Source organism: Aquarana catesbeiana, linkage group LG11 (genome assembly GCF_042186555.1).
Source record: "Aquarana catesbeiana isolate 2022-GZ linkage group LG11, ASM4218655v1, whole genome shotgun sequence".
Classification (NCBI taxonomy): Eukaryota; Metazoa; Chordata; class Amphibia; order Anura; family Ranidae; genus Aquarana; species Aquarana catesbeiana.
The window spans coordinates 20,264,314-20,291,440 of record NC_133334.1 but is presented as its reverse complement, the minus strand read 5'-3'; the positions used below and the strand labels follow the sequence as shown (position 1 = coordinate 20,291,440).

Below are 27,127 nucleotides of genomic sequence, written 5' to 3'. Positions count from 1 at the left end.
TGCCTGTGACAGGGGCTTTTGGAGGGGACTAGGGGCTTGCCTCCTACCCACTGATTATTTTGGCCCATGGAGGAGCCCGGGGATTTTATCTGCTTCTCCCTGTAAGAGAATGGAGAAGAGAGCTCAGTTCAGCCTCTGATCCCATGGAGAGAGCGGATCGTTCTCTAATGATGGACAACGACGTGATGAACGCTGAGAGCGAGGCTTGGACTACTTCTCTGAATAAAAACAACACAGCTTCCCTTCTGGAGTGGATGGAATATTAACTGTAATATTAACCACTTCAATACTGGGCACTTTTACCCAGGCCAATTTTCAGCTTTCAGCACTGTTGCACTTTGAGACAATTGCGCGGTCATGCAACACTCTATCCATGTGAAAATGTTATCATTTTTTTCACACAAATAGAGCTTTCTTTTGGTGGTATTTATTTTCTCTACTGCATTTTTTTTTTTTTTGCTAAATAAACGAAGACCAAAAAAAACCTTTTTCATAGTTTGTTATATCACTTTGCAAACAGGTAATTTTTCTCTTTCACTGATAGGCACTGATAGGCTGGACTGATGAGGTGGCACTGATGGACATTGATGGGCATTGATAGGCTTCACTAATGGGCACTGATGAGGAGGCACTGATAGGTGGCACTGATGGGCACTGGTAGGCTACACTGATGAGGCGGCACTGATGGGCATTGATGGGCACTGATGAGGAGGCACTGATAGGTGGCACTGATGGGCACTGATAGGCTGCACTGAGGGGCAATGATGAGGCAGCACTGATATGCACTGATTAGGCAACACTGGTGGGCACTCTTAGGTGGCACTGATGGGCACTGATGGGCACTAATGGGTGGCACTGATGGGCACTAATGGGTGGCACTGATGGGCAGTTATAGGCGGCACCGATGGGCACTGGTAGGCGGCATTGATGGGTGACACTAATGAAGAGGCACTGATGAGGAGGCACTGATGGGCACTGATTGGCAGCACTGGTGGGCACTGATTGGCAGCAGTGGTGGGCACTGATTGGAATGCACTGATAATCAGTGCAGATGTCCCTTTTAGAGCAGCCAGTTATCGGCTCTCTTCTCTTCTCCTCAGGCTGTCAGCATAAGGAAAGGAGTGCCGACAACCGGCTTCTGTTTACATCCGTGATCAGCTGTGATTGGACACAGCTAATCACGTGGTAAAGATCCGCTTATTGGCTCTTTATCTCAATCTGTGATCAGCAGTGTCCGGAGTATACTGTGATTACAGAGCATGCCACCCGCACCCTGCATCGGGCGGGTGCAATCATGGGATGCCATCATGTGACGGCGTCCCAGAACTAGCCACCTGAACTGTAGCCGCCATTCGGCTATAGCGCACTCAGCAAGTGGTTAACCTTGTACAGGTGAATGGTCAGAGGAAATATGGTGGCCCTCCGGTAGATTGGGTTGGAGAAGCTCCTCCACTTGGGACAGAAATATTTATCAACAATATCCTTCAAGAAATCTATGAAGATAAATAATTTCCACTTTTCAGACTGCTGGAACATTGTAGGAGTTTTGTGTTATGATGACTGGTCTAGTAGACAGATTACACCAGTGAAAGCTGGTTAATGAGATTTGGACAGCTATGAGTCTTCTTTCTAGGAAACTGGTGCCAAAGTGTCTGGGTGGGCACTGACTTGAGTCACCTAGGTTTGTCTAGGTGACTAGTTGTTAATTAGATTACTTTTTAATTAGATCACTGTTAGCTGTTAGTTGTTAGCTGTTGATTAGCTTATGTTTATGTTTATGTCAGCTGTCCATTAGATGTACTGATGATATTACTGTTTACAGTTTGCATTGTTTAGGATAATGTGATCAACCTCCTATCTGATTTTGTGTGGTATATATTCTCTGTAACAATAAAGTCAGTTCCAGTTTGCACCTAAGCTAGTGTTGTCTAGTTCTTGGGTGCAATTCCCAGCTATAATACCTGGTTCCTGGTTCCAGAGTGGAGGAAGCTCCCAGGCTGGGTGCCACGCAGTCCGTCACAGTGCCCCTTCTTATCTCAGCGATGCGGTGTTGCTTGTCCTGCCAACGTAATGAGCATTAAATTTGAAGCACCACACTACTGCTAAGAGGTCAGATACAACTTTATTAAATTAAAAGTCAAGGATGTAATCCAAAAAAGTATCCAACGCGTTTCAAGGGTACAAGTGCCCCCCTCATCAGGGCTTGACTGGCAACAACGTAAGCAAACCAGAAGTGAACTGGACCTACAATTGTATTTTTTGCAGAGTGAATTACAAGCACAGGCATTATTAGCAGGTGGGTCTTTCCTCCTTCTGGGTGGACGTCATATAACATCCTCCCAGAACTCCCTGCTCGCAGGGCCGCACAGCAGCTCAATCTGTGTTATGTTATGACATCACGCCCGGCCTCTGTATTAAAAAAAAAACGGCACCGCTTCGGCTGGGAAGCCGTGAACCTTTTTTTTTTTCAGGCGTCTAATCCTAGAGGTGAGATGTGGGGTCTTATTGACCCCACATCTCACTGTAAAGAGCACCTGTCATGCTTATTCCTATTACAAGGGATGTTTACATTCCTTGTAATAGAAACAAAAGTGATCAAAAAAAATTTTGGGGAAAAAAAGTGTCAAGCTAAAATAAAAAAAGTAAAATTAACAATAAAAAAAAAATAAACATTTTAAAGCGCCCCTTTCCCCGTGAGCTCGCACGCAGAAGCGAACGCATACATAACTCCCGCCCACATATGAAAACTGTGTTCAAACCACACATGTGAGGTGTCGCCGCGAACGTTGGAGCGAGAGCAATAATTTTGGCCCTAGACCTCCTCTGTAACTCAAAACATGTAACCAGTAAAAATTTTTAAAGTGCGACGCTTTAAAAATTTTTACTGGTTACATGTTTTGAGTTACAGAGGAGGTCTAGGGCCAAAATTATTGCTCTCGCTCCAACGTTCGCGGCGACACCTCACATGTGTGGTTTGAACACCTCACTAAGGGGATTTTTAAATAGCGAAGTTTGGCGCCATTCCAAGAGCGTGTACAATTTTGAAACATGGCATTTTTAAAGCCCAAAACTGTTTTTTTCCCCCCAAAAAACGTGCTAGATAAAAAGTTGCAATGACCGCCATTGTATTTTCTAGGGTCTCTGCTAAAAAAACATATATAATGTTTGGGGGTTCTATGTAATTTTCTAGCAAAAAAATGATGATTTTTACATGTAGGAGAGAAATGTCAGAATTGGCCTGGTAGGCAAGTGGTTAAAAAACAAAAATAGGCATGTTAACTTTAACCGCTTGCTGACCAGGCTTTTTCTGGCAGTTTTTGTTACCAAGCTTAAATCAGTATTTTTTGCTAGAAAATTACTTAGAACCCCCAAACATTATACAGTGCATTGAAAAAGTATTCATACCCCTTGAAATTTTCCACATTTTGTCATGTTACAACCAAAAACATAAATGTATTTTATTGGGATTTTATGTGATGGACCAACACAAAGTGGCACACAATTGTGAAGTGGAAGGAAAATTGGTAAATGGTTTTCAAAGTTGTTTGCAAGTAAACATACAGCCTAAATTATTATTTGTTTTTATTTTTACACTGTCTTTCTAAAAAAAAATTTTATCACTTTTATTAGAGATGTGCACTGGCGAAAAATTTGTTCGTTTTCATTTAATCTGTGTTTTTTTTTCGGTCATTAGTTATGATCGAAATTTGTGAATTTGTAAATTCAAAAAAAATCATAAATTCGAAAATCTTGTAAATTCGAACATTCGTAAATTCGTAAATTCAAAAATCAGAAAATTTGTAAATTCGAAGATTCAGAAATTCAAAAATCCGAAAATAAGAAAGAAAATCTGAAAATTTAAAACAATAACTAACTAAGTAATAATAACTACCTATTAAATTATAGGTATTGGAATTTCCTTTCAAATTTGGCTGTTAGTGAACGTAACGAATACGAATTAACCCGAAGTAACGAATGCCACCTCTAAAGAAATGGAACGGAATGAATTAATAATAATAATAAAACGTTTTTATTATTATTGTTATTTATTGTTATTAATTCATTACGTTCCATTTGTATAGATATTCATTATTTCGGATAATTCGTAACTTCGGATAAATTCGTATCGTTACGTTCACTAACAGCCAAATTTGAAAGGAAATTCCAATACCTAAAACCTAATAGTTAGTAATAGTTAAGTTATTATTAGTTAGTTATTATTTCAGATTTTAGAATTTTCGGGTTTTTGATTTTCCGAAATTTCAAATTTTGCATTTCCAAATTTTTGAATATTCGGAAAAATTTGTTAAACGTGTTTTCATTCATTCGGATATTTTCGACTTAAGGAATTTGTTGAAATTCGTTAAAAAACTAATTCGGAACGAAACGAATTGCACATGTCTAACTTTTATTCCTATTACAGGGAATGTAAACATCTCTTGTACTACTTGTACTAGGAATAAGGATGACAGGTCCTCTTTATAGAGAGATCAAAAAAAATGTAAATGATTTACTTCCAGCCTGGACCGAAAGTGACATTATCATGTCGCTCCGGTCCTCCAAGGCCATAGAGGTGATCAAAGAGTATGTACTCTTTGATCGACTATAAGAGCAGCCAGCTGCACCGTTGGACAGTTTCTCCTATCTGTCCCCTCCTGCCACTCTCATGAGAAAGCTGGCCGCCGGCTGTAGAAAACGATATAACGGGGTTATAGATGATATCTTCAGCCATAATCCTGGTGAACCACTTGCAGATCGTAACGTATATATTTACCTATTGCGGTCGGCAAGTGGTTAACATCAACATATTTGCAGTGTAGGATTCGCCACTGACGCGTTTCGCTTGCAGAGGCACTCAAAGCGATCACGTGATCAGAATCTGGTTTCCCCCCCAGGATTGTGAGTAGAGACCCGGGGGTGGAGGGGTTGAGTCTCAGTGCAGGGAGCGTGTGATCGAGCACACTCCCAGCACAAACAAAAGAACACATATACAGTATGCGACACCCGGGTTTAAGGCGCACCTCCTGGACTCCACATATAAGCCTCGTACACACGATTGGATTTTTAGATGGGAATTGTGTGATGATAGGCTGTTGGAGGAAAATCCGACCGTGTGTACGCTCCATTGGACAATTGTTGTCGGATTTTCCGCGGACAAATGTTGGATCGCAGGTTTAAAAATTTTCCGCGGACAAATGTCTGTTAGATTTTCCAAGTGTGTGTACACAAGTCCGTCGGACAAAAGTCCAAAGTACAAACACGCATGCTCGGAAGCAAGGACGAGCCAGAAGCGGTCGGTCTTGTAAACTAGCGTTTGTAATGGAGAATTAACATTCGTGACGCGGCAAATTATGAGATCTCAAAATGCAGCGCACAATTCTCTTCTTCTTTAATGGGATAATAATGAAGCTGCTTTGCTGGTGATACTGATGGAGTTATTGCAAACAAATTTTCAAAGGCTTTTTTTTCTAGTGATGTCAAGAATAATATTATTATGTTTTTTTTTGTTTTTTGCTTTTTTTTGGTGCAAGTTTCCACAACACCATTATCCCGTAGTTTTTAAGATCAAAGATACATCTATGTTGGTGTCCCTTGTTATTTTACATTGTAACTGCCGACTCCCAAACTGTCATTTGAAGTAAAACACATAGCCAAGTATTATTCTACACAATTATTTTATTGTGCATTAAAAAAAAAAAAAAATAAATAAAATTAGACATGATATCTGCCAATAGAACTTCACCAAAAAGTGCATTCTATGTATCCAAAAATATAGAAAATATAACAAATCAAATCCATTATTATTCAACCAAAAAATAAAATAAAAGCCCCACGCATGTGTCCTTCTTCTTAATATAGGAGTTCAACAATGCCAAGAGTTGATGAAAGCAGGGGTCCGTCATCCAGAGATAATTCTGAAAATCATCCGGATTATTCTCCTGGAGCTCCCGCAGCAAAGGCATATGACATAATTGGTCACGATTAACAAAGCAACCAATTTTTGGTCCAAGAAATCCTCTTCCTCCTCCTGTTCCTGGACTGGACTTGGGTCAAAGCAATAACTCCAAGGCCAATAATAAATAACACGTCATCTCCTCTGATTCCGCAACATGGCTGGTTGACGAACAGCCGTTCAGAAACGAACTGAAAAGCGCGAATCAACACTCACCAAACTTCTAATAATTAATAACTAAATAATTAACTGCTACTAATAATAATACTAATAAAAATACTGAACAACAAATACTACTAATAATAAAAAATAAACAACTACTACTACTATTAATAATAAATATTGAACAATTACTACTACTACTAACAGGTAGTAATGAACTAGTACTACTAATAATAAATAAAGGACAATAACAACAGCAACAACTACTACTACTAATAATATTATTATTAATAAAAAGCTATTAGTAATAATAATTATTGTACAACAATTAATAGTGATACTGATAATAGGTATATAATAAAATAATGAACCACTACTAATAAATAATGAACAACAACAACAACTAATAATAATAATAAATAAAGAACTACTGTTACTTATAATTATAATACTAATAATGAACTACTACTACTAATAATGATAATAATATTAAATAATTAACAACAACAACTACTACTGCTAATAAATAATGAACTACTACTAATAATAATAAAAAATAAGTAATAAGAAATAATGAACGTCTTGGGAGGACATATACAGTGCCTTGAAAAGTATTCATACCCCTTGAAATTTTCCACATTTTGTCATGGTACAACCAAAAATGTAAATGTATTTTATTGGGATTTTATGTGATAGACCAACACAAAATGGCACATAATTGTTTTACAAATAAATATGTGAAAAGTGTGGGGGACATTTGTATTGAGCTCCCTTTACTCTGACACCCCTAACTAAACTAGTGGAACCAATTCCCTTCAGAAGTCACCTAATTAGTAAATAGAGTCCACCTGTGTGTAATTTAATCTCAGTATAAATACAGCTGTTCTGTGAAGCCCTCGGATGTTTGTTAAAGAACCTTAGTGAATAAACAGCATCATGAAGGCCGAGAAACACACCAGACAGGTCAGGGATAAAGTTGTGGAGAAGTATAAAGCAGGGTTAGGTTATAAATAAATCTCCCAAGCTTTGAACATCTCACGGAGCTCTGTTTAATCCATCATTGGAAAATGGAAAGAGTATGGCACAACTGCAAACCTACCAAGACATGGCCGTCCACCTAAACTGACCGGCCGGGCAAGGAGAGCATTCATCAGAGAAGAGCCAAGAGGTCCATGGTAACTCTGGAGGAGCTGCAGAGATCCACAGCTCAGGTGGGAGAATCTGTCCACAGGACAACTATTAGCCGTGTTCTCCACAAATCTGCCCTTTATGGAAGAGTAACAAGAAGAAAGATATTGGTGAAAGAAAGTCATAAGAAGTCCCGATTGCAGTTAGTGAGAAGCCATGTGGAGGACACAGCAAACATGTGGAAGAAGGTTCTCTGGTCAGATGAGACCAAAATTGAACTTTTTGGCCTAAAAGCAAAACACTATGTGTGGTGGAAAACTAACACTGCACATCACCCTCAACACACCATCCCCACCGTGAAACATGGTGGTGGCAGCATCATGTGGTGGGGATGCTTTTCTTCAGCAGGGACAGGGAAGCTGGTCAGAGTTGATGGGAAGATGGATGGAGCCAAATACAGGACAATCTTAGAAGAAAACCTGTCAGAGTCTGCAAAAGACTTGAGACTGGGGCGGAGGTTCACCTTCCAGCAGGACAACGGCCCGAAACATACAGCCAGAGATACAATGGAATGGTTTAGATCAAAGCATATTCATGTGTTAGAATGGTCCAGTCACAGTCCAGACCTAAATCACATTGAGAATCTGTGGCAAGACTTGAAAATTGCTGTTCACAGACGCTCTCCATCCAATCTGACAGAACTTGAGATATTCTGCAAAGAAGAATGGGCAGAAATGTCCCTCTCTAGATGTGCAAAGCTGGTAGAGACATCCCCAAAAAGACTTGCAGCTGTAATTGCAGAGAAAGGAGGTTCTACAAAGTATTGACTCCGGGGGGCGCCATACAAATGTACCCCCCGCACTTTTCACATATTTATTTGGAAAAAATTTTGAAAACCATTTATCATTTTCCTTCCACTTCACAATTATGTGCCACTTTGTGTTGGTCTATCACATAAAATCCCAAAACACATTTACGTTTTTGGTTGTAACATGAAAGAATGTGGAACATATCAAGGGGTATGAATACTTTTTCAAGGCACTGTATATAAGTTCACAAAGTAGGGAGTAGTTTCAGTGTTCTAGCAGTGTGTGCGGTCTCCTCTCTGGTTATGTGCTGCCCTCTTGTGGTACAAGTAAAGTATTACAGTTCCTATTTTGTATCCTGTGCGGAAGGTGATTATGACCAATTTAGTGCCCTTGTATCAACACAGTGCCGGGGAAATTTCTCCTCTTAGATCTGAGAAGAAAAGATTTCTACAAGTTTCTCAGATTTCCTCTTACTGTCTGTTCTGATGACAAATGCAGTATGTGTGTTACTCCCAAGGTATGCAGAATACCACCTCTGAACACACAACACATCCAACCTTGAAGCAGATGAGCTACAGCAGCAGAAGACCACACCGGGTGCCACTCCTGTCAGCTAAGAACAGGAAACTGAGGCTACAATGGGCACAGGATCACCAAAATTGGACAATAGAAGATTGGAAAAACGTTGCCTGGTCTGATGAGTCTGGATTTCAGCTGCGACATTCAGATGGTGGGGTCAGAATTTGGCGCATGGATCCATCCTGCCTTGTATCACCGGTTCAGGCTGGTGGTGGGGGTGTAATGGTGGGGGGGATATTTTCTTGGCACACGTTGGGCCCCTTAGTACCAATTGATCATGGTTTATACACCACGGCCTACCTGAGTATTGTTGGTGACCATGTCCATCCCTTTATGACTACAGTGTCTTCTGATGGCTCCTTCCAGCAGGATAATGCACCACGTCACAAAGCTCCAGTCATCTCACCACTGGACAATGAGGTCACTGTCCTCCAATGGCCTCCACACTCACCACATCTCATTCCAATAGAGCACCTTTGGGATGTGGTGGAACGGGAGATTGGCATCATGGATGGGCAGCCGACAAATCTGCAGCAACTGTGTGATGCTATCATGTCACTATGGAGCAAAATCTCTGAAGAACGTTTCCAACACCTTGTTGTATCTATGCCACCAAGAATGAAGGCCAAAGGGGGTCCAACCTGCTACTAGGTGTACCCAATAAAGTGGCTGGTGAGTGTATATATATAGATATATATTTACATTGTAACATCTTGCTGAAGGAATTGTTATTGGACATGCGCCATCTGTAGGCAATGCAAATGTTTGCAGTATACAAGATGCTCTGTGTGTTGAGTTATTTTGAGGGGACAGCAAATTTACACTGTTATACAAGCTGTACACTCACTACTTTACATTGTAGACAAGTGTCATTTCTTCAGTGTTGTCACATGAAAAGATAGAAGAAAAGATTTACAGAAATGTGAGGGGTGTACTTACTTTTGTCAGATACTGTAGATCACCCAGAGGGGTCCCAACAAATGTGGAGTTACTACTTAAAGCGGTTTTAAAGTATATGTACACCTCCCAACTTTCTGAGATGGGAATGAGGGACACCTATTAGCAAAAAAATGTAGGAATAGGACACACCCCCTGCCACGCCCCCCTAAAGGAGAATTATACAGTAAAAAGTTTAGTTAAACCCACCAGTTCTTTTTTTTCCTCTACCACCACTATTCCTTTATATTGGCTTTTGAAACTTACAAATGCAGTCATTTAGAATTTGGATGAAAGGTTTAGCACTGGGAAACACTTTTTGAAAAATAAAACGTGCATTTTATATACAACTATATAGATCAGACCAAGATGAGGGACAAATGAGGAGGAAAGAGGGACAGAGGGGACGTTGCTCCAAATCAGGGACAGTTGGGAGCTATCATAGGTGTGCACCCCAAAACTCAAACACACACACCTTTCTCTGCAGCCTCGGCTGCACTGGACAGTGAATGGATGGGAAGTGCTCTGTGCTGAACGGCTTGCTGTTCATTTACAAACTGAAGCATAGTGAATACTGTTTGCTATGCTTCAGTTATGAATGAACACAGTGGGTGAGTGTGTTCATTGTGCCCATTTAGAAAAGGAAGGGATTGGTAAATTACATTTTGATTAGCCCCTCCCCCCACTGAGCGGTCTCCGAGTGTTTCCGAGTGTCTCCGGCGCCCCCCCATCTCTGGCCACATGTGGTACTGCATACAATAGCAGTCACAGTGGAACGAATTATCTAAGTTTCCGTTGACTTCTATGGGGAAATTCGCTTTGATATACGAGTGCTTTGGATTACAAGCATTCTTCTGGAACGGATTATGCTCGTAATCTAAGGTATTGCTGTACACGTTACAACAGCTACATATCAGGAATGTGAAGTGTTGGGTTTACATACTAATTGGGTGCCAGCGGTATTGGTCTTTTACGCCGATCTACAAGGAGCCTCGGATCATCGCGGGCTGGGGGGAATTTTGCATCTCATTTGGAAATCGCGGTCCCAGAGTCTGGAGGAGGAGTGGCGAGGCACAGAATCCAGGTCCCATGAGGTCCAGTGTGAAGTTTCCACAGTCAGTGATGATTTGGGGAGCCGTGTCATCTGCTGGTGTTGGTCCTCCGTGTTTTATCAAGTCCAAAGTCAGCGCAGCCCTCTAGCAGGAAATTCTAGAGCAGGGGGTCTCAAACTGGCGGCCCTCCAGCTGTTGCAGAACTACAAGTCCCATGAGCCATTGCAAGGCTGACAGTTACAAGCACGACTCCCACAGGCAGAGGCATGATGGGACTTGTAGTTCTGCAACTGCTGGAGGGCAGCCAGTTTGAGACCCCTGTTCTAGAGCACTTCATGCTTCCCTCTACTGACCAGATTTATGGAGATGCTGATTCCATTTTTCAGCAGCACCTGGCACCTCCCACACTGCCAAAAGTACCAATACCTGGTCACATGATCATGGGATCACTGTGCTTGATTGGCCAGCAAACTCGCCTGACCTAAACCCCATAGAGAGTCTGTGGGGTATTGTCAAGAGGAAGATGAGAGACACCAGACCCAACAATGAGATGATCTGAAGGCCGCTATCACAGCAACCTGGACTTCCATAACACCTCAGCGGTGCCATAGGCTGATCTCCTCCATGCCACGCCCGCATTGATGCCGTAATTCATGTAAAAGGAGCCCCGACCAAGTATTGAGTCTATACTATACTGTGCATGGACAGACTTCTCACTAAGCCAACATTTCTGTATTAACCACTTGCTTACTGGGCACTTCTACCCCCCCTTCCTGCCCAGACCAATTTTCAGCGCTGATACACTTTGAATGACAATTGCGCAGTCATACAACACTGTACCCAAATGACATTTTTATCATTTTTTCCCACAAATAGAGCTTTCTTTTGGTGGTATTTAATCACAGCTGGGGTTTTATTTTTTGCTAAACAAACATAAAAAGATGGAAAATTTTGAAAATAAGAGCCCTTTCACACTGGGGCGGGCGTCGGCGGTAAAGCGCCGCTATTGTAAGCGGCGCTTTACCGTCGGTATGCGGCTGCTAGCGGGGCGGTTTTACCCCCCGCTAGCGGCCCAGAAATGGTTAAAAACCACCGCAAAGCGCCTCTGCAGAGGCGCTTTGCCGGCGGTATAGCCGCGCCGTCCCATTGATTTCAATGGGCAGGAGCGGTGAAGGAGCGGTATACACTCTGCTCCTTCACCGCTCCGAAGATGCTGCTAGCAGGACTTTTTTTACCGTCCTGCCAGCGCACCGCTCCAGTGTGAGAGCCCTCGGGGCTTTCACACTGGAATGAAAGCAGCGGCACTTTTGGGTCGGTTTGCAGGCGCTATTATTAGCGCAATAGCGCCTGCAAACCGCCCCAGTGTGAAAGGACCCTAAAAATAAAAATACACATTTCATAGTTTGTTATAAAATTTTGCAAACAGGTAATTTTTCTCCTTCATTGATATGCGCTGATGAGGCGGCACTGGTGGGCACTGATAGGATGCACTGATAGGCACAGATAAGGTGGCACTGATGGCCACAGATAAGGCGGCACTGATGGCCACAGATAAGGCGGCACTGATGGGTGGCACGGATAAGATGGCACTGATGGGTGTCACTGGTAGGCGGCACTGTTGTGTACTGTTGGTGGCACAGGTGGGCACTGAGGAGCTGGCAGCAGCTCTCCTTGATCGGGACCGACGTCCCTCTCACAGCCGCCGGTGATCGGCTTTTTTTTTTTGTTTTCTCCTCACGCTGTCAGCACGAGGAGAAAAAATAGCCAATTACCGATCTTCTACATCACATGATCGACTGTCATTGGCTGACAGCTGATCACATGGTAAGTAAGGGGTCAGGATCGACCCCTTACTCCGATCTGTGTTCCAGCGAGTCTCATAGACTTGCTGATCACAGAGCGTGCCGCGCGTGCTCCTGCAGGGGGGCGTGCAGGCTGCTCATGCACGGGAGGACGTCAATAGATCCATAGGTCCACGCTGTTGCCGTCATTCGGCTAGAGCGCGGATCTGAACAGGTTAAAAATCCTTTTTGTTTTTCTATCGGTCTTATGTAATATTCTAATTTTCTGAGATAGTGAATTTTGGGGGTGTCAATGGCTGTAAGCCATAATCATCAACATTAAAAGAAAGAAATGCTTGAAATATATCGCTCCGTGTGTAATGAATCTATATATAATATATGAGTTTCACTTTTTGAATTGAATTACTGAAATAAATTAACTTTATGACTATATTCTAATTTTATGAGATGCACCTGTATATTGCAGTGTACAGATCAGTGGTAGGAGTGCTCTTATACACCAGTAATTATGGCAGTGTACAGATAAATGGTGGGAGTGCTCTTCTACACCAGTAATTATGGCAGTGTACAGATCAGTGGTGGGAGTGCTCTTCTACACCAGTAATTATGGCAGTGTACAGTACAGTGGTGGGAGGGCTCCTATACTCCAATATATACGGCAGTGTACAGTACAATGGTAGAAATGCTCTTATACTCCAGTATATACGGCAGTGTACAGAGGATCGGAGGCAGTACTATAGTGTAGTGTAGAGTGGCGGGAGCCGCACATGCGCAGTGGCCGGCCGTGTGTCTCAATGTTGGGGGGAGGTGTGTGGATCGCTCTGTGTGTTTTGGTTCTCATCGCTGCGATCACCTTCCACCAGGAGCACTCCGACCCCGGGGACATACCCAGGTAATCCGCCCTCTATTACCCCCCCACTTCTCCCCTGACACCCCCCCTCCCAGGTATTAACCATTTCATCCCCCCCAGGTAAAAACACTTTTATATTAACCTTTCAATGACCCCCCCCCCCCTCCATAATACCCCCCCCCAGGTGTTTACCCTTCAAATACCACCCCTGGTGTTATCACTGTCATGAATGACCCCCCCAGATAAAAACACTTATAATACCCCCCCCCGGTACAAGCCCTCCTCTAGGTATTAATACTTCAATGCAATAACCCCCCCCCCCCCCCCCAAGGAATCACCCCTTCCATTACACTCCCCCCAGGTATTTATCTCTGACCAACCCCCCCCCCAGGTAAAAACACTTATAATACCCCCCCCATAACTGCCCAGGTATTAACCCCTCCCATATACCCCCTCTTTTCCCCAGGTAAAAACGCTTCTATTACACCCCCCCCCAAAGGTACGAGCCCTTCAAAGACCCCCCCCCCCCCCCCAGACGTCCTCCAGGTATTAACCCTGGGTCAGCAGTGGGAGGTCAGTCCCTATTTGCCAGGGGGCACTGTATACACAGATGTGTGTGTGGGGGGGGGTGATGTATATACAGACAGGTGGGGGGGTGATGTATATACAGACAGGTGGGGGGGGGTGATGTATATACAGACAGGTGGGGGGGGGGTGATGTATATACAGACAGGTGGGGGGGGTGATGTATATACAGACAGATGGGGGGGGAGATGATGTATATACAGACAGATGGGGGGGGGGTGATGTATATACAGACAGATGGGGGGGGGGTGATGTATATACAGACAGATGGGGGGGGAGATGATGTATATACAGACAGATGGGGGGGGGTGATGTATATACAGGCAGATGGGGGGGGGGTGATGTATATACAGACAGATGGGGGGGGTGATGTATATACAGACAGATGGGGGGGGTGATGTATATACAGACAGATGGGGGGGGGTGATGTATATACAGACAGATGGGGGGGGGTGATGTATATACAGACAGATGGGGGGGGGTGATGTATATACAGACAGATGGGGGGGGTGATGTATATACAGACAGATGGGGGGGGTGATGTATATACAGACAGATGGGGGGGGGGGGGTGATGTATATACAGACAGATGGGGGGGGGGTGATGTATATACAGACAGATGGGGGGGGTGATGTATATACAGACAGATGGGGGGGGGTGATGTATATACAGACAGATGGGGGGGGTGATGTATATACAGACAGATGGGGGGGGTGATGTATATACAGACAGATGGGGGGGGGTGATGTATATACAGACAGATGGGGGGGGAGATGATGTATATACAGACAGATGGGGGGGGGTGATGTATATACAGGCAGATGGGGGGGGGGTGATGTATATACAGACAGATGGGGGGGGTGATGTATATACAGACAGATGGGGGGGGTGATGTATATACAGACAGATGGGGGGGGGTGATGTATATACAGACAGATGGGGGGGGGTGATGTATATACAGACAGATGGGGGGGGGTGATGTATATACAGACAGATGGGGGGGGTGATGTATATACAGACAGATGGGGGGGGTGATGTATATACAGACAGATGGGGGGGGGGGGTGATGTATATACAGACAGATGGGGGGGGGGTGATGTATATACAGACAGATGGGGGGGGTGATGTATATACAGACAGATGGGGGGGGGTGATGTATATACAGACAGATGGGGGGGGGTGATGTATATACAGACAGATGGGGGGGGGTGATGTATATACAGACAGATGGGGGGGGGTGATGTATATACAGACAGATGGGGGGGGAGATGATGTATATACAGACAGATGGGGGGGGAGATGATGTATATACAGACAGGTGGGGGGGGGTGATGTATATACAGACAGGTGGGGGGGGGGTGATGTAGCTCGGGCTCGGTCTGCTCAGTCATGCTGACATTTCTCCATCGCTCTCTGAGGCCGATGATTGTGTCACCGGGATTAACCCCCGCAGTGCCAGAACCCCGCCCGGTGATCCCGGCACCTTCCCCTTTCCTATAACCTGCTGTCCCTGTAGACTCCTCCCACTGTCAGGTATTGGTTCAGGACTCCCGTACTGAGGGAGATGCAGAGACTGCTACTGAAAATGCTGGTTGCCTGGCTGTCTTCTCTGAGACATTGCAGCATGCAGCCAGTGAAGTCAGCTCTCCTGACAAACCATCAGAGGCATGGAGCATGATGTTGTGGATATATATATAGATATATATATTATATATATAAACACACTACACATGACAGCCGGGCAAGTGGCATTTTCAGATCAGTAACCTCTAGAGCCAGTCCTGAGGGAACAGTCCATGATTTGCATACCTCCGGGGGCTTCCCCCCAATCACAGAATATGACATTTCTTGATTTCTTAGAGAAGCAGGTGTGAGGAGTGCGGCTCTAACAGGACAGGATTTCAGGCAAGCCGGGTGACATTGGGCCCGACAGCCCCATCCGTGGCGGGGACCGGAGCTTCTGGTTGGGTTGGGTTTTGTATCCCATTGATATTGTGCCATGTCCGTCCTCCTCTACAGGCATCGGCATGTAAACATTAGTAATCCGGGCGTGTACCCAGTGCCAAGCTTTTGTTTTTATAGGATACTGCACCACCCTGCTATGGGCAGTGCATGTGTGCCAGGCTTGTGTTCCACTCTGCACAATTCCAGCTATTTGTCTCATTCACATCATGCGATATGCCAAACCGTGTGCTAAAACATGCATTTCCACAACAAGTGCTCCTATACACCAGGATATACGGCAGTGCACAGTACAGTGATGGCTTTGCTGCTATACAGAATTACAGTATATATGGTATTGTACAGTGGTGGGAGTGCTCCTATACACCGGTATATATGGCGGTGTACAGTACAATGGTGGGAGTGCTCCTATAGTCCAGTATATACGGCAGTGTACAGTACAGTGGTGGGAGTGCTCCTATAGTCTGGTATATACGGCAGTGTAAAGCACAGTGGTGGGAGTGCTCCTATACACCAGTATATATGGCAGTGTACAGTACAATGGTGGGAGTGCTCCTATAGTCCAGTATATACGGCAGTGTACAGTGGTGGGAGTGCTCCTATACACCGGTATATATGGCAGTGTACAGCACAGTGGTGGGAGTGCTCCTATACACGGGTATATATGGCAGTGTACAGCACAGTGGTGGGAGTGCTCCTATACACGGGTATATATGGCAGTGTACAGTACAGTGGTGGGAGTGCTCCTATACACGGGTATATATGGCAGTGTACAGTACAGTGGTGGGAGTGCTCCTATACACGGGTATATATGGCAGTGTACAGTACAATGGTGGGAGTGCTCCTATAGTCCAGTATATACGGCAGTGTACAGTGGTGGGAGTGCTCCTATACACGGGTATATATGGCAGTGTACAGCACAGTGGTGGGAGTGCTCCTATACACGGGTATATATGGCAGTGTACAGTACAGTGGTGGGAGTGCTCCTATACACGGGTATATATGGCAGTGTACAGCACAGTGGTAGGAGTGCTCCTATACACCAGTATATATGGCAGTGTACAGTACAGTGGTAGGAGTGCTCCTATACACCAGTATATATGGCAGTGTACAGTACAGTGGTGGGGGTGCTCCTATAGTCCAGTATATACGGCAGTGTACAGCACAATGGTTGGAGTGCTCCTATACACCGATATATTTGGCAGTGTACAGCATAGTGGTGGGAGTGCTCCTATAGTCCAGTATATATGGCAGTGTACAGCACAGTGGTGGGAGTGCTCCTATAGTCCGGTATATACGGCAGTGTACAGCACAGTGGTGGGAGTGCTCCTATAGTCCAGTATATACGGCAGTGTACAGCACAATGACATGTAAATTATTTTCAAGTTTCAGTTTTGTTAGACTCACACTATGGTGTGCACAGTAGCGTTCTAAAACCTGCGTTGGTTACCACAGCAATGCGCTGTATAGGCGTGTCGTCATTTATTATTAATTGCTCCCCAATGCTCATACAGGTAAAGCACCTGAGCTCCCGAGCAACAGCAGTCCACAGGTGGGAATTCTCTCTTTCTATAGGTGGAGGCACACTGGGGCCAATCAGTTCTCCTTCCTGCACTGATAATGATCCAGAGTCTTTGATTACTCCGCCTTCTGTCAGCTGAAAGTTAAACTCCATTCCTGTATCATGTCTGCAGTCTCTGATCATCTCCTGTATCATGTCTGCAGTCTCTGACCATCTCCTGTACTATGTCTGCAGTCTCTGACCATCTCCTGTATCCTGTCCACAGTCTCTGATCATCCCCTGTATCATGTCTGCACTGTCTCTGACCATCTCTTGTATCATGTCTGCAGTCTCTGACCATCTCCTGTATCCTGTCCACAGTCTCTGACCATCTCCTGTATCATGTCTGCACTGTCTCTGACCATCTCCTGTATCCTGTCCACAGTCTCTGACCATCTCCTGTATCCTGTCCACAGTCTCTGACCATCTCCTGTATCCTGTCCACAGTCTCTGATCATCCCCTGTATCATGTCTGCAGTCTCTGACCATCTCCTGTATCATGTCTGTAGTCTCTGACCATCTCCTGTATCATGTCTGCAGTCTCTGACCATCTCCTGTATCATGTCTGCACTGTCTCTGACCATCTCCTATATCCTGTCCACAGTCTCTGACCATCTCCTGTATCATGTCTGCAGTCTCTGACCATCTCCTGTATCATGTCTGCACTGTCTCTGACCATCTCCTGTATCCTGTCCACAGTCTCTGACCATCTCCTGTATCATGTCTGCACTGTCTCTGACCATCTCCTGTATCATGTCCGCAGTCTCTGACCATCTCCTGTATCCTGTCCACAGTCTCTGACCATCTCCTGTATCATGTCTGCAGTCTCTGACCATCTCCTGTATTATGTCTGCAGTCTCTGACCATCTCCTGTATTATGTCTGCAGTCTCTGACCATCTCCTGTATCATGTCTGCAGTCTCTGACCATCTCCTGTATCATGTCTGCAGTCTCTGACCATCTCCTGTATCATGTCTGCAGTCTCTGACCATCTCCTGTATCATGTCTGCAGTCTCTGATCATCTCCTGTATCCTATAAAATAGTAAATGTGCCCGCGCTAGTATAGTGCCACATATAAAATATATAATATATATAAAAAATATTTTCACATATAAAACACATATAATGTGATAAATAAAACCATACAGGTAAAATATAATGCAAATAACTATAAATGATAAACCACCAAGTGCATATAGAAGTGCAATCGTGGTAATAATTAATAAAAGTGCAACGTGCTGAAATATAAATATCAAAACACTTTCCAGTGACAAATGAGTGTATATTCCAATTATTAAATACAAATCACAAAAAACGTGAATAAATAGTGTCCATAAAATAAGTATACATCATGCTTCTTCTGATGGGTGTATAAATCACAACACGTGAAAACTGTGCTCTCCCGTGACACCCCACATGTGCTTGCGCTCACCTTCAGTCGTGTGACACAGTAATTAAACGGTGTCAAAATAAGCATTGGGGCCACTGCTAGGCTCACTCAGGATACAATGATGCAAAAACACTCCTCTCAGGTAAAACCAAGATCCAAAATCATAGAAGAAACAAACAGAGGGACTCCATAGTGCAATATAGCCAGGACATTTATTAAAAGAATAAAGCCCTCCAAGAGGGTACTCACATTGGATGGGTGCTAGAGTGCACCAGACTGTACAGGTAAGATAATAAGCAGCTGATCGTATGGTAACTATTGTTGTTACCTTAAGGTGTAGCCCATGGCACTTTTATTAATTATTACCACGATTGCACTTCTATATGCACTTGGTGGTTTATCATTTATAGTTATTTGCATTATATTTTACCTGTATGGTTTTATTTATCACATTATATGTGTTTTATATGTGAAAATATTTTTTATATATATTATATATTTTATATGTGGCACTATACTAGCGCGGGCACATTTACTATTTTATATCTATTTACACGCAATGAAACGTGGTTCAGTGCTTGCAGCTTAAATAGTTTACTCCTTAGAGGCATTGGTCCATCTGTGGCTCGCAAGACACCCATATTTTATTTGTATCTCCTGTATCCTGTCCACAGTCTCTGATCATCTCTTGTATCATGTCTGCAGTCTCTGACCATCTCCTGTATCATGTCTGCAGTCTCTGACCATCTCCTGTATCATGTCTGCAGTCTCTGACCATCTCTTGTATAATTTCTGCAGTCTCTGATCATCTCCTGTACCATGTCTGCAGTCTCTGATCATCTCCTGTATCATGTCTGCAGTCTCTGACCATCTCCTGTATCATGTCTGCAGTCTCTGACCATCTCCTGTATCATGTCTGCAGTCTCTGACCATCTCCTGTATCATGTCTGCAGTCTCTGACCATCTCTTGTATAATTTCTGCAGTCTCTGATCATCTCCTGTACCATGTCTGCAGTCTCTGACCATCCCTTGTATCATGTCTGCAGTCTCTGATCATCTCTTGTATCATGTCTGCAGTCTCTGATCATCTCCTGTATCAGGTCTGCAGTCTCTGACCATCTCCTGTATCATGTCTGCAGTCTCTGACCATCCCTTGTACCATGTCTGCAGTCTCTGACCATCTCTTGTATCATGTCTGCAGCCTCTGACCATCCCTTGTATCATGTCCAAAGCTTGTTCTGCACCTGCAGTCCGGACAGTAAATATATTCACTGGAGATTATATGTGACCCTGTGGTCATGTTAGGGGGTCACACTTGGGGCTCCTCATTTTAAGAAACTTGACCCTTAGTGGTCTAAACTATTTGCACTCCCATCACATATATGTTATGAATATGTTTGTTTCCTATGATCCCTCCCATGGTGTAGTACTTGCCTAAAACACCCCAATCCAGGAAAATACTGTATAGTGGCCACTAGGTGGAGCTGCTGATCACAGAAAATAATCCTATTAGATACATTACAGGAGTTATTCATGATGGTTGGACCATTTTTTTTTTTTTTTAATTGACCCCCCAGTGTTCATATTGCGGATTCAACTTAAAAAAAATGGCTTCTGGAATGACAGGAACATGTTAAAGCTTCTATGAGATTTTACTGATTTGGGTTTACATCTAAACGGAGGGTCTCGTTCAGAGACTATAGAGTTTTTTTAGCGGAGTATCCCTTTAAACCTGCACACAGAATTTCTTCTGTCGGGAAGTGTCACTGTGATGGTGTTTATTCCGGTAATTGCGCGTTTAGCGGTTTGGGATCTGCTGGAAACATTTTGTGTCCTTTTCATCTAAACAAAGGTGTTTATCCATTAGTCGGTGCGCGGCGAGCTGCCAGGCGGCCGGGTGAGGTCAGAGCGATCTCAGGTCCCGCCTTCTCCGGCGTTTATAGAACAACGCAGCTAACACTTTGTCATTTGTTTTTTTTGCGATTTACAGGATGGCCACCGACATCAAGACCTTGAGAGAGGAATACAAACAGCTGAACCGATCCTGCTTCATCCTGGGTGCGTCCGGGGAGACGGGGAAGGAGCTGCTGAAAGAGATCGCGCAGAGTCGCCTGTTCAGCAAAATCACGCTGATTGGACGCCGCAAGCTGACCTACGAAGACGAGGCGTATAAGGATCTGGTGAGCGTCCGCTGGGGTCACTGACCTCCTATATCCACACTGAAGGGTTTTTATTTTTGTTTTTTGATTAGAACTGATTCATTTGAACCCTTTTGCTGCCACAACTGTTTTTGACATTTATTGCCGAAATACACTTTTTTTAAACTTGAAAATGCACTTAAACCCCCAAATACCGTCTATTTTCTGGAGTCAGAGGCCCTGTAGAATAAATACAATGTTTATGTCACATGATATTTTTATATATTGTTTACCCAATCATAGGGGACTGCCAGACCCACCCTGTGATATCACGGGCAGGTGACCGGCATCAGGGGCCTACTAGACCTCCTAATGTCTCCTCTGCACCCTGTTGAAGCTGCTGAGAGCAAGTTATGTCCCATCGGCATTTCCTTTGGATAGAGCAGCCTGGAAGTGTTCTACAGCCCCAACCTTCCTAGCCTACAGCCCTACCCTTCTTGCCCTTCAGCCCTACCCTTCCCTCCTCTACAGCCCTACCCTTCCCTCCTCTACAGCCCTACCCTTCCTCCCTCTACAGCCCTACCGTTCCTCCCTCTACAGCCCTACCGTTCCTCCCTCTACAGCCCTACCCTTCCTCCCCTACAGCCCTACACCTTCCCACCCTACAGCCCTACTCTTCCTCCTCTACAGCCCTACCCTTCCTCCTCCACAGCCCTACCCTTCCTCCTCTACAGCCCTACCCTTCCTCCCCTACAGCCCTACACCTTCCCACCCTACAGCCCTACCCTTTCCACCCTACAGCCCTACCCTTTCCACCCTACAGCCCTACTCTTCCTCCTCTACAGCCCTACCCTTCCCTCCCCTACAGCCCTACCCTTCCTCCCCTACAGCCCTACCCTTCCTCCCCTACAGCCCTACCCTTCCTCCCCTACAGCCCTACCCTTCCCTCCCCTACAGCCCTACCCTTCCCTCCCCTACAGCCCTACCCTTCCTCCCCTACAGCCCTACCCTTCCTCCCCTACAGCCCTACCCTTCCTACCCTGCAGCCCTACCCTTCCTACCCTACAGCCCAACCCTTCCTACCATAAAGCCTTACTCTTCCTACCCTACAGCTCTACTCTTCCTACCCTACAGCTCTACTCTTCCTACCCTACAGCTCTACTCTTCCTACCCTACAGCTCTACTCTTCCTACCCTACAGTCCCATCCTTCCTACCCTACAGTCCCATCCTTCCTACCCTACAGTCCCATCTTTCCTACCCTACAGTCCCATCTTTCCTACCCTACAGCCCTAATCTTCTTACCCCACAGCCCTAATCTTCTTACCCCACAGCCCTAATCTTCTTACCCTACAGCCCCACTTTTACTCCCCTACAACCCCATCCTTGTTACCCTATAGCTCTACCCCATAGCACCATCCCCTCCAAATCTACAGCCCTACGTTACCTACCCTGTTGAAGCTGATAAGTGCAGGTTGTATCTGATCGGCATTTCCATGGAAAGAGCAGCCAGGGTTTTACAGTTTTGAACCTGGAAGTGCTTAGAGCTGAGCTCTTCCAGGTTCATACTACCAAGGGGGATCAGCAAACAGATGTTGTTTGATTCCCCGCTGCTTTTTATCTTGACACCTGCACTGGCACCCAGGAGAGACAGGTAAGCCCGGGACACATGGTGGGGGTGGAGGTCAGGGCAGAGGGGGTGGCACAATACAGCCACCCAAATCAAAACTTGGCACCTGGGGGGAAAAATTTCAACTTGGCTGCTATATTGCGGCAGCAAAATAGTTAAACCCCTGCCAGTGTTTTTCTGTCTGTGTACTATTTTTTTATTTTCTGTCTGTGTTTGGGGAGATTTCCTTTTACTGCCTGTCCTGAAACACAACAGGAAGTGGGAAGAAATCTCCCAAAAGTGAAGGGAATTTCTCATGAGAAATAGGTGTCCCCTGTAGAAGATTTTTCCTCTATTCCTGTTTTGGTGACAACTGTAAGATTTTGGATTTCCTTCCCCACTAATGAATCTTCACATTGGTGACAAAGACCACAATAAACAAAGTCACCCCCCAAGTCTATCCTGTCTAATTTGTCACCATTGTGTGCTGTGTATTCATGCCCGTTTTCGTTCCCCCAGGTCCAGGAGGTGGTGGATTTTGAGAAGTTGGATGATTACGCTGCAGTCTTCCAGGGACATGACGTGGGGTTCTGCTGTCTGGGGACCACGAAAGCCAAATCTGGAGAGGTGAGTGGAGAGCGGCGCCCCCCTGGCAATGTTTTTTTTTTTTTTGGCCACATCAGCCAAGTACTATTCGTAGGACGATGTTGTTTCAACTTTCAAGTCAAACTTATCCCTTGATACTTTCACATCATTGTGGCTTTTTCTTTTTGCAAATAATCTTTATATTCCATCCAAATAATATATAAAATATGTTTTCCTCCACCATTTCTAGTATCTCTAGACCACAACGCTATGCCCCCCCCCCCCCCATCCCCCCTACCTCACCCATTATCCCCTTGCCCACCCCCCACTCCCCCCCCACTCCTCCCAAGAGAGTCCCAACCTTGCCTCTCTCTGTCTTCCAACTGTTCTTGATGCCTGTGAGGATGTGTGACTCGATTTTGAGTTTATATTTTATTTAAGGTGAGTTGTCTGACTCGCCATCCCACACCTCAGCCGCCTGGTTGAAGGCCTTGTACCTTACCCAGTCTCTCCATGTCTCTTCATATTCCTCCATCTCCAGCCCTTCACTATATCTTAGATATTCCAGGCAGTGAATTTCCTCTATTTTCTCGAACCACTCCCGCATTGAAGGTCTCCTACTATCCAGCCAGTGTTTGGGGATGAGACTCTTAGCTGCATTGAGAAGGTGCGGCAAGAGTAATTTCCGATACCTCTTGGAAGGCAAATCGCTTCCGTGATGCAGGCATACCCAGGGATCGTCTGGGACCCTCTTGTTAGTAATCATATGTATGATCCAGGAAGGGAATAATTATTGCGCTACCCTAAAAAATGAGGATGGACAGTGAGTGAGTAAGCTGCTACAAACCATGTGACAAGAATGAATACCATATATTAAATAAATGTAGCGCTAAATCAACATGTATAAGTGATTAATGTGCACGTGCATATAATGTCCCAAATAATGCCGTGTGGCTGTCAACACAAAAGTCCACAATCAGGGTAAATGATCCATGTGGCAATACATGCAACTTCTCAACGGTGTACTCAGAAGTCTTCAAGGTAAGTAAAAAGATGGAATACGCTTACCAGCTGAGTTGGATTCTATTGCCATAAGCATAGAATCAGTAAGACTTTGTGCCACCAAGGGCAAAAACATGAGGTGATGGAGGCAAGGGTAGAGCCTCTATGGTGGAGGCAAGGGTAGAGCCTCTATGGTGGAGGCAAGGGTAGAGCCTCTATGGTGGAGGCAAGGGTAGAGCCTCTATGGTGGAGGCAAGGGTAGAGCCTCTATGGTGGAGGCAAGGGTAGAGCCTCTATGGTGGAGGCAAGGGTAGAGCCTCTATGGTGGAGGCAAGGGTAGAGCCTCTATGGTGGAGGCAAGGGTAGAGCCTCTATGGTGGAGGCAAGGGTAGAGGCTCTCTCGGCTATGGATGTCCCTTCTGGTCCACTAGAACTGGGTCAGAGATGGTGTCCACAGATCAATAGTTCCTTGATGAATCAGAACATGTGGAGAAAAAAGGGATACTTCCACATAGTGTAACTCCGTATTTTTATTACTAAAAAAATCGCAGTACAGGGAGCAAAAATTAAAACGTGATCACGAATAAAAGCAGTGTATGAGGTAAATAAAACCTCATACACTGCTATATGTATGATCCCCCTTATCTCCTCCCAGAATTTATTCATTACCGGGCACATCCACCAGATGTGCGCCATTGTCCCCATTTCCCTGCATCCCCTCCAGCAGTACTGCGAAGTTTCTTCCTGAATTTTATGCGCTGTATCCGGAGTGACATACATTCTAGCCAGGATTCTGAAATTCATTTCAGCAATCCTATAGTTTGCTGATGTAGCGTTCACCCTGCTCAGGTCCCTCCCCACCTCATTATCACTGATCTTTTTTCCTAATTCCTCCTCCCATTTCCTGAGAAATCCTGGGCGCTCCACCTCTCCCATCCTAATCAAAGTTCTATAGATCCTGGACATTCCTCCCCTCCTATTTTTCTTAATACATGCTTTTTCAAGGGGGTGAAGGATCTTCCATCGACCTTATTGGCTGCGGGAGGGATTCCACAAAATGTTTCAACTGCCTATACTTCCAGTTATCCATAACAAACCAATTGTCTTTAGCTTTAAGTTCCTGGTAGGTACACAGTGTTCCCTGACTGGCAATATCTTTGAGCTGGGCCTCTTCACACAAAATCCATCTCCCAGCCAATTCCTCCCTCCCCAGCGGAAAGTACCGTATTTATCGGCGTATAACACGCACTTTTTTCCCCCTTAAAATCAGGGGAAAATCGCGGGTGCGTGTTATACGCCGATCCCCTGCGATCCTGACCTGTCAGAACTAAAAAAATCGCTGACCGCGATTTGAAAATGGCGCCGCCGGCGCCGAAATACACAGTGCCGGTCCTCGGCTCTTCTCGGCGGCTTTCGGTTTCACTCGAGCGCCGCCCGAACCTAGCCGAGTATACTCGGCTAGTTTCGGATAGCTCCGCTCACCGTCCGAGTGGAACCGAAAGTAAACGAGAGCCGCCGAGAAGAGCCGAGGACCGGCTCTGTGTATTTCGGCGCCGGCGGCGCCATTTTCAAATCGCGGTCGGCGATTTTGAAGGTCAGAGGCTTCAGCAAGACTGCACTGGGGCAAGGCTGGACTGGGGCAAGGCTGGACTGGACACTGGGGAAGGCTGCACTAGCAAGGCTGCACTGACAAGGCTGCACTAGCAAGGCTGCACTGACAAGGCTGCACTGACAAGGCTGCACTAGCAAGGCTGCACTGACAAGGCTGCACTGACAAGGCTGCACTGACAAGGCTGCACTGACGTGGCTGCACTGAGAAGGCTGCACTGAGAAGGCTGCACTGAGAAGGCTGCACTGACAAGGCTGCACTGACAAGGCTGCACTGACAAGGCTGCACTGACGTGGCTGCACTGAGAAGGCTGCACTGAGAAGGCTGCACTGACGTGGCTGCACTGACAAGGCTGCACTGACAAGGCTGCACTGACGTGGCTGCACTGAGAAGGCTGCAATGATGGGCATTTAAATGTAAGTTTTTTTCCCTTCAACTTCCCTCCTAAAAGTTTTTTTTCCTTAAAATTCCCTCCTAAATTGAGGTGCGTGTTATACGCCGATAAATACGGTAATCTGTGTCCTTAAGCGGGACTAGTGGTGAGTTGTATCCCCACTTCTCCCTGGTGTGTATTTTATCCCATGTGTTTAAAACGTGTTTAGTGACATCAAACGTTTTTGTGCACAGTTTTCTGTAATGTGGTGGTATCCAAACATTTTTACCCAGGTCAACCCCACTCCTTGTGTTCTCTATTTTCACCCATTGCTTATCTTTATTATTATTCACCCAGTCTGGGATACGTGATAGTACTATTGCTGTGTAATATTTTTTAATATCTGGTGCCCCCCATCCCCCCCTCTTCTTAACATTCACTAATTGTACATACTTTATTCGTGGTTTCTTCCCTCTCCATATGAACTTTAGAAACGGTGTGTGTATTTTGTTCAGAAAACTCTGTGGAATTGCAATTGGGAGCATTTGGATCTTGTATGTGATTTTGGGGAGAACTGACATTTTAAGTAGGTTTATTCTACCTCCCCATGATAGTCGGTTCTGCGGGAATCTGTTTGTTTAACTCAGCCCCAATCTCATTAAGGAGGGTCATGTAATTGGCTTGGAACAGTGTCTCTTTTGTTGATATTTTGACTCCTAGATAGTTCAATTCTTTTATCCCCCATTTAAATGGTAGACTCTCTTGGTAGGCCTTATCCCCATCTTTATCTTCTACTACTTCCATTACTTCCGACTTGGTCGCATTTACTCGAAAATTTGATATTCTACCATAGTTTCTAACAGTCTCGAGTAGGTTGGGAAGGGTGATCCTCGACCTAGTGACGTACAACAAGACGTCATCGGCGAAGGCTGCTATTTTAAATTCTTCTTCCCCAATTTTAACCCCACTGATATCAGGACTGAGTCTTATCCTAGCCAACAACGGCTCCAATGTCAGCACGAATAGCAGCGGGGAGAGCGGGCA

General features: G+C 45.0%; 1 protein-coding gene across 1 annotated transcript in view; it reads left to right on the top strand.

Annotated features, from left to right (window-relative positions):
- Positions 1-13,155: 13,155 nt before the first annotated feature.
- The window catches only part of HTATIP2 (HIV-1 Tat interactive protein 2), a 40,989-nt gene continuing 27,017 nt past the window's right edge, over positions 13,156-27,127 (top strand). Inside the window, exons 1-3 of the mRNA XM_073604034.1 lie at positions 13,156-13,313; positions 20,760-20,949; positions 23,034-23,141. Of these exons, the coding sequence (XP_073460135.1) occupies positions 13,189-13,313; positions 20,760-20,949; positions 23,034-23,141 (423 nt within the window). The 5' untranslated portion in view covers positions 13,156-13,188. The remainder of the gene's footprint in view (positions 13,314-20,759; positions 20,950-23,033; positions 23,142-27,127) is intronic.